Genomic DNA, 15492 nt, shown 5'->3' with positions numbered 1-15492 from the left:
CTTATTACACGTGTGAACCATTGCGATTCTGTCACTTCTTACCCGGCGTTTATTGTTCCCACGATGAGTTGTTTGAGTGTTGCAAAGTTCCGCCGTTTGACACTCCCTCCGTGCGGCTCAGATTTGAGTAGCGAAACGTGGAAATTAAACTTTAGGCGCCACCTCCACAATGCAAGTCCAAAACAACTTCTCACGACATTTCACTGCTAGATCATCATAACATGTCTGTGACGTGGGAAGCGACGCCAACGTCGTTCAACTTGACTATCAAGTACAACCGGCCTATCAAGCGGCAGGTCGGGCGGCCGCGCAAAACTGTCACGGGTGTTCCTCAGCCCATCATCGAGCCCCGAAGACGCAACCGCCCCAAAAGCAGCCCCCGAAAATGCACTCCTCCAGCGGCATCGGCGTCTCCGAGACGCAGCCCGGTCAAGCTGCGCATCCCAGTGCCCAGACGCAACTCCAACTCCAGCGACAGCTACAGCACCGACAGTGGCGACGACAGTGACGACTATGGTCTGAGAGTGAGGGTGCGACGGCCGCGAAACACGCGCGAAACCCGGTCTAGAAGCGCGCAGATCCGAGACAGAGGCCGTGAACGTGAACGACGCGCCACAAGCAACGTCCCCCGGTTAATCGAGTCGCCCGATTCGTCCACGTCTCCCGGTCCATCGCCACGACGATCGCCATCGCCCATCAACTCGGACTACTCCTCGTCGCCTAGCACACCGATTGAAACGGAGCCTCCCTACAGAGGAGCTCTGGTGGGCGAGGACGCATCGACAGCAGAAACCAACCCCAACGCCGACGACATTGCACTCTTCTCAAAGACTCTCAGCCTGGCCGAGTCCAAACGGTCTTCCCGAGGAGATGCGTCGCTGGGAACCACCAAGAACGCCAACATTACATGCATCCACTTTGGCGACTACGAAATCAACACTTGGCATACAGCGCCATACCCAGAAGAATACGCCCGAAACAAGGTGCTACCGCTGTGCGAGTTCTGTCTCAAGTACATGTCTTCCGGACACGTGCGCAAACGCCACAAACTAAAGTGTGCAGCCCGTCACCCTCCCGGAACAGAAATATATCGCCACGGCAACATTTCCATCTGGGAAGTTGATGGTGCGCGTGCCCAGCTATACTGTCAGAACCTGTGTCTGTTGGCCAAAATGTTTCTCAACTCGAAAACGCTTTACTACGACGTGGAGCCCTTCATGTTCTACGTTCTGACCGAAAATGACGCGTTCGGATGCCATTTCGTCGGCTATTTCTCCAAGGAAAAACAACAACCCTACAAAACCACAGGCACCAACAACGTGTCCTGCATTTTGACTCTCCCCATTTTCCAACGAAAGGGATACGGACAGCTGCTGATTGACTTTTCGTACCTGCTGAGTCGAGTCGAAGGTCGCCCAGGCACGCCTGAAAAACCCCTCAGTGACCTGGGCTTGCTGAGCTACAGAAAGTACTGGCGGCTGATGATCTGCCGGTTCTTTTTCAATGCTCGCGAAAAGGCGGCCGACAAGAAAACCATCCCAAACTTCTCCGTCATGGACATCACCAAATCCACCGGCATGACACCTGACGACGTCATTTCTGCTCTTGAGTCACTCGAATTTCTGGTCAGAAACCCTGAGACAGGCAAGTATGCCATTCGCTTGAATTGGGAGGCCATCGATATGGTCGTCAACAAGTACAAGGCAAACAACTATGTGCAGTTGGAGCCATCAAAGCTGATTTGGGCTCCGGTGCCGGAGTGGCCGTTCACAAAGGTTCCTACTAGAGAGGACTTGGAGCCTGGAATGAGGATCGTCGAAGTGGATGACAAGGACGGTGATGGGGTCAAAGAGGAGGAGCAGAAACTCGAAGGGGACAAGAAGGATGATGACAGCGAGAGTGATGCTGGCGCTGACGATGTCGATTCCGAGGTTGAGTCCACAACAGACTACTCCAAGTTTGAGACAGCCTACCCCATTCCTCGAATGGTCACCACAGTGGAGAAAGCCGCTCCCCAAAGAACCACGAAATCAAGGTCCAGACGTCGAGACCGGCGATACCAGGGCGGCGTTAGACGTCCTCGAGGTCGGCCTAGAAAGTATCCTCTGGTTACAAAGGCCTGATACATGTATTTATTGATTAAATTATTATATATACAGGCAGATAGATTGTATGTGCACCATTATTAGATGGGATTCATGTCCGATGAATGTGAGGGATAATCAAAAGGTCTGATATTATAACTTGAACTAATCCTACTAATACGCTTGGTGCCGTAGTGACGGGGTGGTCAGCTTGAGAGCGGGCTGAGGGAACCAAACATCACCTCCGAAATTCTGAAGTTGACCATTCTAGACCCTCGCCACGTCGGTAGTTGAGCTCCTTGTCGGTCTCGGCTGACAGACCCTGGTAGTCGTAGTAGAGCATTTACTTGGGGCTAAAGGGAGGAAGAACTCGAAGACCGATTCCACCAACCCAATGGTACTAATTCGACCACCTCAACGGTACCAAGGACTTACCCTCAATCTCGTAGGGTAACATCTCCGTCTCAAGCCATAACTTGCTGAGAAGGCACGAAGTTTTGGACCAGAACCGGAATGGTCTTGACAAAGCGCTTGGCAAAAGACTGGAAATTGGAGCCGGTGACCTTGAGAACGGCAATATCTCGCTTGTTAGCAGCATCAAGGTCAACGTGATCTGATCTAACTCGGTGATTCTGATCTGGAGCTTCTTGGCTTTGACAATTCGCTCTCTGGTAAGTAGCCGGATGAAGGGGAGAGAGACGGCATTATCAACACCAACAACTTCCTTTTCAATAACAGGGTTGGCTTGGAAGAGTGGTAACAAGAGTATGGCTATAGTCCAGTAGCAACTTTCGGAGTCAAAGCTCGTTTTCAGCAACCAAGAAGCTGGGTTCGTCAACGGCGGGGAGCCGGCGAAGTAGAGTAAGAAGACCTTCATATTTGTTTGAGGGTTAGTGTTGATTGACAGGACTAAAAGGGAACTGTGAGAACCCTTCAATACTTTTTGATTGATTTACCAACAGCTAGAATGGATCAATTATGCGTCGCCATTTCTGTCTACCGATGCCCTCCCCTTTCAGAACACAACCAGAGGGAGGAGAAGCAATTAAAGGATTCAAGCTGAGCAAAATACTGATGTTTAATGAAAGCGCACTACAGTGTAATTTCAAGTCTGTCTGATCTTTTTGATACTAATATTTCTCGCTTACCAGATTTGCCCTGTGTCGGCGTGAATCAGTAGATACAGTGAGACCTCAGAGGCTGTCTACAGTAGAGGTCTTGTACTTAGTTTGCCTCAGATTGCAAGAGAACCAACGAAGACGGGCAAGTAGCTCTTCATATAATCAATACTTGGTGTTATCTATCGCGTTTCAGTACAGCAAGGTGTGCAGTATGTACAAGTATCAGTCCAGTACACTACAGTACATACCACTAGTGCTTCGGATACATCTACAGCTTCGGTCTTACTGTATCGCTACACAGCGTACGTTAAGCATAACAGTCGCTCATTCCTTACTCGGATCCTTGTATCGTCAATCTCCAATCGTTAATCTATACCTTTTAAAACTCGCTGGGGGGAATGGTGGAACCCTCCTTGATGGAACCCCATCCGATAAGTCGCCAGTGCTTCTCGACTCGTCGGGACAGAGCAATCTTTTCGCCGAGCTCAGTGCATGCGGGGGTGGTGAGCACCAGCTTGGCCATATCGGCCTTGACGTTCATGACACGGGCTCCAGTAGTGGTGGAACCAATGTTGACCATGAGAACCTCGCCTCGCGCCAGCTTTCCGACCTTGGTGAGCTTCTTGTCCTCGGTCTTGACACCCAGAAGTCGTCGCAGCAGGAAGTAGTTGATTTCCAGCTCGATGTAGATCTCGGGAAGAGCGTTTTTGTGTCCCAGAACGTGACCGACCAGTCGATCGGCTCGGCAGAGGGTGGGGTCGACCTGAGTTCCGACACCGATAAGGCCACCGGGCACGGCGAACTTGAGGTCATTGTTCTCGGCAAACAGGGTCTGGACTCGGGATCGGATGACCTTGCACTTGAACTGGCCGTTGTTTTGCTTCTCGACAATACCAGGTCGAATCTCAATCTCGTCTCCGAGTCGCAGGACACCGTTGAGAATGGATCCTCCAGCAACACCTCCCTTGAGCTCGTCGATCTCGGCTCCGGGCCGGTTAACGTCGAAAGATCGAATGACAATGAGACGGGGAGAGGCAGCAAAGTCTCGCACGGGAACGGGAACCCGGTTGACAATGAACTCGTTAACGGCATCAATGTTGTACTTGAGCTGAGCGGAAATGGGGACGATGGGAGCGTCTGCGGCGGCGGTTCCCTTGACGAACCGCGAGATGGATCGCTCGTGCTCCAAAGCAGCATCCTCTCGCATCAGGTCGACCTTGTTCTGCAGAATAATAACGTGTCGCAGCTTCATGATCTCGATGGCGGCCAGATGCTCAGAGGTCTGGGGCTGGGGACAGGGCTCGTTTCCGGCAACCAGCAGAAGGGCGGCGTCCATGACGGCAGCACCGGACAACATGGTGGACATAAGAATGTCGTGACCGGGACAGTCAACAAAAGACACGTGTCGCAACAGCTCCATTCGGCCGTCACAGCCGGGCTGCTCACACTTGGGGTGGATTTCTCGGTCCGATCGGAACGATCTGTAGTTGCCGGGTCGCTTGCAGTCCTTGTTTTCGCATCGGTAGATCTTGGCGTTGGCGTATCCCAGTCGGATGGTAATGTTTCGCTCCAGCTCGTTCTTGAATCGCACAGTCTGCACTCCAGAGATGGCCTTGACCACAGTGGACTTTCCGTGAGCAACATGACCAATAGTACCAATGTTGATGGTGGCCTGTCGGCCAATAATCTCGGGCGAAACACCGGTCATGTTGGTGAAATCGGGGTCGCTAGGCTGCTCGGGGAGCCCTCCTCCCTCCTCAAACTCCTTCTTTCGTCGCTCCTCATCTGTGAGGCCATCATCGGCAAACTTGACGGTCTTCTTGACCTCGGAAGTCTCCTCAACAATGTTGTCGTCCTCGTCCTCCTCCTCGTAATACTGGCTCTCGGCCACAATGTCGCCTCCAATCACCACATCAGGCGTAGCGTCTTCGAAATCAGTCATTTTGCGTGTGTCGTAGGGTAGCCTCGTAGTATGACGCATCACAAGAAGGCCATATTTTCACTATAGAGTTTGGAACATCTCAGTCTGTCACCGTACATTTCAGTACGTTAGTCAGCCTCCTTGCTTTTACCAGAAGCACAGGTACAGCAGGCTCCTCACATAAACTATTGTACTGGGGAGGTGGCAGGAAAAAAATATATGCCGGTGCGCCCTCTATATATATAACGCCACCCGAATTATTGTCGCAGAAATAGTCAAATTCTCATCGCGTGAGTCATGATGTTGGGAGACATGGATGGTTGGCGGAAGTAATTAGAGTACAAGTAATTAGATGAGATTATTGGGGTCAATAGTTGGGATTGATCGTGGAATAAAATCAGAAAAAGAATATATAGATAGGCTAGTATTGCAGATTTTGTCGACACATTTGTATTTCTGGTGTTATCTCTTGGATTATACACAGCATCAGAGAGTGGTCGCAAGTACATTGTACGATACAGACCATACTATCGTGGCTTTGAAGAGAAGTGGTGATAAAAAGTTCATCACTCAACTCGAAAGTTGATGCTGATTCCAAATGTATACAGATATATGGACTTTCTGATCGTAATGGTCTAGATATGAGGACTTTTCCATGTCGAGGTGACGTCGACATGGCTGCCTTGCGCTTACCACGTCTTGCAAAGTCCCCTTTTAGTGGGATTACATATGGATCAGTGGACTGATACTTGTACCAACCAGTCCACTGTCTACTACTGTCTACTATCGTCCTGCTTATAACCTGCCTGCATTGAATGATAAATATACATGAATCTGAATGATCTGATGTGGAATCTGATCTTTTGATGTTTTAAGGGAGCAGAAAAACTGCGATCTGAGGCGAAGTCATTGGTGGTGTGTGTCTGTTCTGAAGCCAGAAACGACAAAATGTGATTTGAAACGATCCGGTCGTCACTTAGAAAAGAACGGCAACAAGAGCAACGGCAACAACCACAGCGCCAGCGCTGTTGGTCATGGCTCCGTTGTGCTTATCGTCCTCCTTGGCGGGCTCGGGCTTAGCGATGGACACGGGGCCAGTGATGTTGGAGGAAGAGTGGGTGATGTTGACGGGGATCTGAGAGAAGGTGTTGGTGTTCTTGGCGATGGTTCGGGGCTTGACAGCGACTCGGAAACCCTTGGTACAGTTGGAGTTGAGAGTGATAACCCAGGTGTTGTTGGCAGTGGAGGGGCAGGCAACCAGCTGAGAGGTCTTGCCGTTGTCAACAACGTTGAGAGAGCCAGAGACCCACTTGAGCTGCCGGGTGGGAGCAGAGTCGGACAGCACCAGGCCGTTGTTGGCGGTAGCAGCGAGGAACTTGCCGTTTCGAGCAATGAAGTTGTCATCGTGGGTGTCGAAGGCAGAGGTGGTATCGTTGGGGGTCAGGGTGGTGACAGCCACGAGAGTAGAGTCCTGGACGGTCAGAAGAGACTGGGACCAGGGAGCCACATTGTCCTGAGACTGGGCGTAAAAGTGGATATCAGAGGTGGGCTCGTACACCTGGGCGAGAACGGCAGTGGCAGCCAGAGCAATGGTCTTGAGGAAGAGCATGATTAAAGAGGGTATAGGGTGAAGTAAAAAAAGGGGGTAAGAGAATGACTAGGGTGAAGAAGGCTTGGGGAGCCGAGGAGAAGGGTCCCCTCGGGTTTATATTGCCTGAAAACCCTCCATCGACACCGTTACCTGAGCCTTCTGTGGCCAAGTAGGTTACGGTTATGGTTGATTTGCATGCCTGATAGCGGTGGCCTGAAATCTACTGTCTCAGAAAGCGTGAAAAGACGACAAAGAGATTTTGTTGGGTGGATACAGTATTCCTATTGTACAGGTTCGGTACAGGAAGAAATGTGTGTTTTGATTGCGACTTTGTGTGTATGTAATGCGACTTTGTGAGTTGGCTGCTTCTCAGTACGTACATTCATCGACCATACTTGGGAGAATCATTTATTACTTGTTCAGTATGAATAATATCTAACTCGTAGCTCAGTTACTGGTTGGTCTCAGCAACGCTATTTCAAAGTCTATACTAAAGAGGAAATCCAAGTGAGGTTTGGGTGGTGGTTTTTTCATGACGCGGGTGTAGCTGATTCTCTTGTAGCTGATTCTCTTGCAGCTAGAAAACCGTTGATGGTGTTAGAAAGACCATTACACTAGAAGGAACCTGTCTTGCGACTAGTTGCGGGCACGATCTGTGCCTGACTGTGAAGTCCCAAGGTTGAGTGTGTGGGAAAAGATCGACATTGGTCCTGACGGTCTCTGTAAGCCCAACGTGAAAGCGTGCATCGAAAGCGAGAGTGGCAAACCGAATATACGGTGAAAGAACCCCCGGAAAACGGTTTTCAAAACGTATTTCCAACTTCTCAATGGATGCGTATGTCGCAGACAACAACCGCCGAGGTATTGATCTTCACGGTCCCTGAAAGCCGTCAGTTGTGTTACATCCAAGTACGATACCAACTCATACCCCAGTCGTACAGCGTAAACTATACAGCTCTTCCCTGTGGCCCTGGATAATGTGTGCTAACTTGAGAGACGCAAGCAACCGAGGTTGATTTAGTGGGTTGGTTCAGTGGAAGCGGTACAGAGGCGGTGGAACAGGACAGATTCTTGTCATTGATAGTGCGAATCCACACATTGAGAATCTATTCACCCCCTCATTTCCGCATCAACACTCAAGTACCAGTCAATTAACTGCCCATTGATATTTCTTTTCAACTGCAGGTTTATTATCCAGGTAAACTCACAGAGCAGAAGCCTGAAGAACGCATGTCTGGCACACTTCCATGTGCACACATCCTTGTATGCTTCCACCGATATAAGCACTCCTCTCAGTGCACATACCCCTACTTCCTGGGCGTCGGCTTGGCTGTAGGCTGCAGTTGGTTTTGCCCCTACTTTTATCATGTGGAATTTCACCGTGTTATTCAACGGGTGTTCGTACCGGACCGTATTCTGGCCCTGTCTCACTCGTGAACTCAGACTGCAAATGCGAACAAGGCGAACCTCTAGAATCGAAGACTCGTAGGCTCGGGGACGGGTCAATGGTGGTAGGTCAATAGGCCCATCTCGAAGCCGATCTTTTTCAAGACGAGAGTCTTCCGCTCTGCTCGTGCGATACTCGTTTTCCCTTCTTTTCCGGCTGGTTTGTGGCTATCCGTGCCATATATCCAATTCCTCGGCCGTTAGAGACCAGTGCCGCTCCCGTTTCTCGCAAGTTACAAGGTTTCGATCGCCAGGTGGATCGTGCGAGCGTTTTCCGTGTCACCGCTCGCTCACAAGGCGCGCACAAGGCAGTGGCTATGGCGGAGTCCGCAGACTGAGAGTTACACGAACCGGGGTCGAGAGAGCCGGAGTTGTCTTAGGTTGGCCGGCGGATTCGTGATTCCATCAGTAGGTGTGAATTTGGGAGAATTTTGACAGTATGAGTACAGTTCTGTACGGGTATTTTCGCACCTATACCCAACATTATCCCATCAAACATCAAGTATTGTTTTGTACGTACAGTGGACGGATTTAGAATGGTGAAAAACGTCGGTGAAAAGTTGGATCAAGGTTGGGGCCAATGAACTTTTTTTGTTATTTTTTTTTCAAGTCAAAGTCAAACCACCTCAGAACTTTGAATGGCCCAGTGGCTAATGGGAAGGTGTGGATATGAGGCACTTACTTGGGCGGTGGTCAGCAATGGGTAAAGGTAGCCAACTCTGGGGATTATGGATTCAGTTGTGTGGTCGTTTCCGTCGATTGTGGCTGTTTCCGTCGATTGTAGCCTTTCCGTTCTCCGGAGAGTTACTGGTGGCCGATGTTGACCACCACTTCCTTTGCCACACCGACACCTTGAACCAATGCAGATATCACAGGTTAGGGCAAAGCTCCTGTGGAACAGGGAGACTCAAAGCGAACCGGATTGGCATGCTCGGCGGTCTCAAACAGCCCAAATTCTCGGCCACTCTTTCTCCGTCAACCGTAACGACAGGAACCTCCGTAGAAAAGGTGTAGTAAAAATCGAGCATTTTTTACAATAGCCGTATCACATCAAATTGCCCAACCAGACGCTTGTATGTTGTAGTTGTACGATAGAACACTTCAAGTAAATCGAATCCCAAACCTCGTTCTGACGCTGACGACTTTGCCCCAAAACCAAATGCTGTTATGACCTTCCCGGTGACCCAAACAATGTACAAAGAGTACGTGATGTATCAGAAATAACACTGTCGACATAGCAAGACACCGATTCACAATATCGTAGTGTTTCTCACAGCATCGTAATTTTTCTCACAGTCTAGAAATGAAATCCTGCTGATGTACGATTATAATGTATCGGCAAAACAACACTTGTCCTAGAACAGTGCTCGTACTGTGCCCCATTCCTGCTCATGCAAGTCGCGATTCCTGCTCATCTCAAGCCGCATCCAGAAGTTATCTCTCCTTTTAAGACACGAGTTTGTATCAGACGGGGAGACGAAGACTTTGCCGACAGTGATGTATCTTGATAATAATACACTCTCTCGAACATGCTTTATTATGTGTGGAACAAAAGTGGACCTAGCAAATTATTGCCACATGAACTGGGTATTTGAGCCTCCCATCGAGCTCATGTCACTGTAAATGAGTCCCAGAGGCTACGATACAGGTATCGTATCGTAGCCTACAAGCAGGTCATCCTCATCTTCGCATGATTAGCACTTACAGCAAGTGCCAATATGCACTTTATTGCGTTCATCAAGTGTTGATATGCACATGAGTGCAAGCCTCATTGTTCCTTCTGAAATAATCCCCATTTCGTTTGTCCGATGAAACAGATCGAGTCATGACCTGGGTATGTGATTAACAGGACGGACATATATAGAGGGCGGTTATCCTTGTAGCGCCAGCAAGCTACGCCATCCAACGTTCACTCCGATCACATCATGTCATACATCCCCGTCAAATATTACAAGTGCCAGAAGTGCAAGAAAATGATACGTACACGACACATTTTCGCACATCCTCAGCAGTGTCCCACGTCCGCAGGGTCCATCAACAACTTGGATTACTATTGGTAACCTCATCAGTGAGATCAACAGTTGCCATCGTGACAATTGAGATCAGCGAGAGCCACACAATCAGCCACCAAGTCAGTCACCAATTCAGCCACCATACGCAGCCGCAGAACTCTGAAGCACAAGCTGGCATTGCAAGTGTTTGAATCCCTCTTTAGCCGATGCACTATCTCCCGTTGGGCATTGCCATTTCGAAGGTTCTTTCGATTTACCAGTTACCAAGATTCTTTAAAAGACACTCATCTCTGTTGTGAACATAGTGATGTTTTCTTTGAGAATGGTGTCGGAGGAAACCCCAAAGAAGACAGGCGTTTTCTTTGATAAGGAGGTCAGCAATCGCTTTGTGATACTATAATGACGACTTCACCCAATAGATGGGAAAACGCAAGGTGAAGAAAGGTGAAGGTCTGTATGAGGCAGTGACAAATAGTAAGAAGAGTGTGTTACAAGGGAAGAAGCATCTGAAAGCAGAAAGGCCAGAAATTGGTCTGGGCAGGGTGAGGATAGCCGGCGCCGCCTTAGGTGAGTTGTAAGTCGGTAAATTAACTATATTTAATCAATAATACTTGGGATGTTCTTTACCGTTGTCACCTCTCCACCTTGAATAATTCCAATGCACCCGAGTTCGCATCATAGTTGGGACGTATTTTCAACTCATTAATAAAAAAATCGACCACCCTCAAACTCTATTGGCGGCCTGCATTATCTGAAAAAAATTCAGCCTCGAGACAAAATTCAGCTACCACCACAACATGAGTGATTCCGAGGTGACCGTCAAGCGAAAGATCGAGGAGGAAATTGAGATCGACTTGGAAAAGTCCGCTCCTCTGTCCAAGAAACAGAAGCGTCTCGAAAAGAAGGGAAAGCTGCCTGTCGAGAAGGCCGATGATGAGGAGGAGGGCAAGTCCAAAAAGTCCGAACATGGAGTGTGGATTGGCAATCTGTCGTTCGACACTTGCAAGGAGGATATCAAGCGGTTCATTCTGGCTAAGCTGGGTAAATCTGAAGAGGACTCCGACGCGGTGGTGATTGAGGAGGACGATTTGCTTCGAATTAACCTGCCCAAGTCCAAGGTTACCAAGAAGGTGAAGGGTTTCGCCTACGTTGACGTCCCCACCGCCGAGAAGATGGAGCGACTGGTCTCCCTGTCAGAGCAGATCCTTAACGGCCGAAAACTTCTTATCAAGAACGCAAACTCGTTCGAGGGACGGCCCGAGAAGAAGGACCCTACAGACACAGACTCACGGGTGCTGTTTGTTGGAAACCTGCCTTTCAACGCAACCGAGGAGATGCTGCAGGACCACTTCAAGTCCTGCGGAGATATTCGACGGGTTCGAATGATGTCTTTTGAAGATACCGGCAAGTCAAAGGGCTTCTCTTTTGTGGACTTTTACGACGCCGACGCTACTCGAAAAGCTCTTAAGGGACGATTGTACAAGTACCTCGAGGGTCGAACTCTGCGTCTCGAGGCCGGAGAAGACCGAAGTAAGCGAGTGCCCAAGCCTCGAAAGGTCGAGGGTGCTGTCGCTGACGAGAGTCAGTCCGCACAGAAGGAGTACTCAGAGCCTGCCCAGGTTGAGGATAAGCCTGCATACACCGAGAACAAGGAGTCATACGATAAGCCTAAGAGAAGCAAGGAGGACCGACCTTACTCGCGAAAGAAGCCTGGACAGGTCCTGGCCAGTGCCCAGAGAGCCTCTGTGGGTATCGTCAAAAGCACTGGTAAGAAGATGACTTTTGACTAAGCAAAGGGGATGAACAGCCACTAACGGTGCTTACACACGGAAATGTACTTATAGACTGGAATAAAATCGCATGTTTGAATGACCTAAGTATGTATGTATTATGTACCATATGTACCACTTGTACACATTACCCGAACCACACAATGTTTTGTCAAATGAACGGTTACTCCGATGCAAACCCCAGGTCTTCGGTGGAATGAACCTCTCCTTGAGATATTTCAACCGGCTGATTTTCAATGAGGTCCACAGGTTCCACAGAGTCCGCAGAAGCCACAGAATTAGTCTCATGGGTCTCAGCCTCGAGGGATTCGGTCTCTGCTGTATTTGGTTCCGGACAGTCTATATCTCTGTGACCTCTCTTCTTGCACCTGAGGCACTTGTCCTTCGATGTGTATTCGATATGCGACATTTCCAGAGGGGCAGTGCACTCTTGAGTCAAGTGGCCAAATTCCCTGCAACGAAAACACTTTGTAATGGGAGACGGTGGGGAGTAGTCAGTTCCATGACCATATCCCAGCATTTCAGAGAGCTTATCATCACCATCACTTTGAGCTTGGCGGTCAGCATCGCTTGCTGTTTCGATAGCTCCCTCAAGTGAGCCCGAACTTTCGGCATAACTCGTATCGCTTCCCTTTTCAACAGCTGCCTTAGGAGGCGAGCACGACGACCTGCCAGCGGTTGACTGACCACGCACATAGGTTATACCAAACGGAGAATAAGTGCAGTCTCTGGCAATATGACCACTCTCACTGCACTTGTAACAGATGGGTACTTTTTTGTCTCTTTTGCGGTTGGGTCCATATTTGAATAGACAATCGGCAGTCGAGTGATCGTTAGTGCGACAGTGCAAGCAGAATTTCGCCTGGTACTGGGGACAATCCCTGACCAAGTGACCTGTTTGGTTGCACAAGAAGCATGCCTTAACACCAATCGTTTTATTAGTCCGAGTCGCTTTGTTTGCCTTCTGGCTATTCTGGTCACCAAAATTTTCCGTAGCTTTCTGGGTCTGGCTGCCTGTTGCTCGGGTGCTGCTCTCAACACTGTCCTGCAGCACCATTACGAGTCTGGCGGTCTTGTAGGTCGACTCAACCGAATCATGAAACTGGCGTACAACGATTTCATGCAAGCCTGGCCGCAGGGCGTTCACAAAGAGCACCTTAGCAATTGACTCTGGATCTCTTTCGGGTAGGTTATCTCGCAGCAGTCGGAACTTGGCATAAAAGTCGTCGACTGTCTCCTCTTCATCTTGCCTGATTCCATGGTAAGCTGTGATGACTTTATGGAAGTAGTCGGGACTCCATTTTTCAATGAATGCCGTTTTGAACCGGTTCCAGTCGCCAAAAATGTGCTCCTTTTCCACCTCCGCAAACCAGCTCCGAGCCTCCCCTTTTAACCGCACAGCCGCCAGAATCACCCACAGTTCCGGCTGGACAAACAGGCCGTAGAAATGCTCCTCCATGTCTCTGACCCATTTCAATATGGCTTGGGTATCTTTTTCTCCTCCGCTGAAAGTTGCCTGTTGGTCGATCTGTACCTGCTGAATCGTGTACTGGACGTAGTGACGCTGCGCGGTCGTCAGCTCGGTGGCAGGCGTCCCAGCCGTAAAGATAATGTCCTGCTCAGTCATGATCGGATGAAACGACCCACTTGCTGTCATTCGCACACTGGGATGAAAGTGTAGCCAAGTAGGACTTCCAAGATCATGCATGAATGATGCTATCAAGAATTTTATATTGGGGTTTGTTTTATTTTAATATTAAATGAGATGACATCGAAATACCATCTGACATTGATATGTGGCTGTTAATTACAGTACTTTGGTTTAGAAAGGACACCTAATATAACCGAAAAATCATGCCCTACGAAAAAAATAATGATTCAAGGAATATTTATGAATTTTCTCGTATTTATCCTTCTATAAAGTGCATAATACGGGGAAAATCCATATAAAATCAAGAGAAATGAGGAGAACCCCAAGTCCGCTGGAGATTGTATGAATAATGAACTTCCGTCTCATTTAAAGACGTTAACACTGCGTTAAAAGCACTGCTACCAGTATATAACGACTACTTTCACGTTCCCTGAGTTTGATTGATTTCCAAAAAAAACTCACCTCCCGGTGGCCAAGCTGGTTTAAGGCGCGAGACTGTAATGGAAAATTGTCATCTTGAGATCGGGCGTTCGACTCGCCCCCGGGAGATTCTCTCTTTTTTCCCGCTCAACAGACCAGTATTTTAGATGGTTAGTAACACTGCGCTTTGGTGTATCGCTACGCTCGGACGTTTTCAGCTACAATACCAAATAGTCGGCCCTCCCTGATGAGATATCAGTTTATACTAGCAGTAAAATGTTCTGGAAAGCTCGTCAAGCCAACACAAACTGATGAGCGTCTTGTTTTTTCAAGGAAAGACGCAGCTTGCTACAAGTACAAATTCTGCACCAATCTCGGCAGGTTTTTCCTTCCTCTTGGAGCCTCAATCACAGCGGTTTCAGGTTCTTCCGGTTCATCTAAAGGCTCTTCGTCAGACAGGCATTTTCTCTTCAGATTCTTGTCTTCAGACACAATTCGCTTCATTACTTTCAGGTTTATCAGACTCACGTTTCTTCTTGGCCGCTGACGGACTTTCTTCTGAGGCTGTTGACTGAAGGTGTCTGCCAGATGTTCCTGCGTGTCTGTAGGATGTCAGGTCTGGCAAAACAGAATCAAGTTAGAAAAACAGCATTGCCCTTCTTGCTATGGCAGTATGTCTCATTCGAAGCAGGCGATCTCTGTCCTGAAAAGACATTGCTGATGATAGTACACCATGACGGACTCGCTCAACCAGAAGCTTCGGAGACTCGTTCATATAATCTAATAGATGCAGGGTAGATTCGGACTGGCCCCAGAAGTTGTGTTTGTTTAAATCTTTCAGCTCCAGTCCAAAGTCATTTGTTCGGAAGACTTGAACTTTGCACAAGCCCAATGCGGGACCATTTTGACTGGCGAGACAAATGAGCTCTTAGGAACACACCAGAACTTCCCATAAACACCTTGATCAAACTTCTGGTACTGTAATTGTCTTCGGTCAGCGAAAGAGAATTATTCCATTGATCTCTTTCCCCGTGTTTTGAAGATACAACTTCGGCCAGCCCAAAGAAATAGATCGCAAAGAGAGCGACGTCGAAGAAGTCAACTTCATAGTGGGGATATGGCTCCCCCTGGTTAATATCGGTTCCTTCAAACTCGTCTCTGCGGTTTCGATGTCCATTCGACTTGTGTGGTGTAGATGCAGTAGTCGGACAGTACGATGAGCAATGCCAACTGGGATGACGAGCATCCTAAACAGAATTGTGACAAGGAACAAACTTGTATTATATATTTCCATATAACCTCAACTCGTTATATCCGCCCAAACAATCGGAAGTACAGGTACATCACATATTGTACGAGTGCTGCACAGTATGTACATTTCCTGTAGCTACACTCTAGATTATTAGTTGTTTGAAAGTACAGGTTCCTTTGATTTCGTTGCAGAAATACCATCTAA

The 15492-nt window shown here is 48.6% G+C and overlaps 6 protein-coding genes, 1 non-coding gene and 1 pseudogene across 7 annotated transcripts; 3 read left to right on the top strand and 5 right to left on the bottom strand.

Annotated features, from left to right (window-relative positions):
* Window positions 1-221: 221 nt before the first annotated feature.
* On the top strand, window positions 222-2123 carry YALI1_A04071g (uncharacterized protein; the record flags this gene model as incomplete). The annotated part of the gene is made up of 1 exon (XM_499739.3): window positions 222-2123. The coding sequence occupies one exon, from the start codon at window positions 222-224 to the stop codon at window positions 2121-2123; it is 1902 nt and encodes a 633-aa protein (XP_499739.3).
* A 199-nt stretch (window positions 2124-2322) lies between these two features.
* Window positions 2323-2557, bottom strand: YALI1_A04048g (Misc non-coding; annotated as a pseudogene).
* YALI1_A04044g (uncharacterized protein) lies at window positions 2549-2961 on the bottom strand (the record flags this gene model as incomplete). The annotated part of the gene is made up of 2 exons (XM_068281626.1): window positions 2549-2730; window positions 2874-2961. The coding sequence occupies 2 exons, from the start codon at window positions 2959-2961 to the stop codon at window positions 2549-2551; spliced, it is 270 nt and encodes an 89-aa protein (XP_068137727.1).
* A 623-nt stretch (window positions 2962-3584) lies between these two features.
* YALI1_A04022g (uncharacterized protein) lies at window positions 3585-5186 on the bottom strand (the record flags this gene model as incomplete). The annotated part of the gene is made up of 1 exon (XM_499738.2): window positions 3585-5186. One exon carries the CDS (start codon window positions 5184-5186, stop codon window positions 3585-3587), a length of 1602 nt encoding a protein of 533 aa, XP_499738.2.
* A 916-nt stretch (window positions 5187-6102) lies between these two features.
* Window positions 6103-6735, bottom strand: YALI1_A04006g (uncharacterized protein; the record flags this gene model as incomplete). The annotated part of the gene is made up of 1 exon (XM_499737.3): window positions 6103-6735. The coding sequence occupies one exon, from the start codon at window positions 6733-6735 to the stop codon at window positions 6103-6105; it is 633 nt and encodes a 210-aa protein (XP_499737.2).
* A 4237-nt stretch (window positions 6736-10972) lies between these two features.
* YALI1_A03964g (uncharacterized protein) lies at window positions 10973-11965 on the top strand (the record flags this gene model as incomplete). The annotated part of the gene is made up of 1 exon (XM_499736.3): window positions 10973-11965. One exon carries the CDS (start codon window positions 10973-10975, stop codon window positions 11963-11965), a length of 993 nt encoding a protein of 330 aa, XP_499736.1.
* A 163-nt stretch (window positions 11966-12128) lies between these two features.
* On the bottom strand, window positions 12129-13673 carry YALI1_A03937g (uncharacterized protein; the record flags this gene model as incomplete). The annotated part of the gene is made up of 1 exon (XM_499735.3): window positions 12129-13673. One exon carries the CDS (start codon window positions 13671-13673, stop codon window positions 12129-12131), a length of 1545 nt encoding a protein of 514 aa, XP_499735.3.
* Window positions 13674-14078: 405 nt separating this feature from the next.
* Window positions 14079-14165, top strand: YALI1_A03933r. The gene has a single exon. It is a non-coding gene; the product is annotated as a tRNA-Tyr (tRNA).
* Window positions 14166-15492: the final 1327 nt, after the last annotated feature.

The sequence above is a fragment of the Yarrowia lipolytica genome, chromosome 1A (genome assembly GCF_001761485.1).
Source record: "Yarrowia lipolytica chromosome 1A, complete sequence".
Classification (NCBI taxonomy): domain Eukaryota; kingdom Fungi; phylum Ascomycota; class Dipodascomycetes; order Dipodascales; genus Yarrowia; species Yarrowia lipolytica.
Note: the sequence above shows the minus strand (reverse complement) of the source record. Positions and strands in the feature narration are given on the sequence as shown.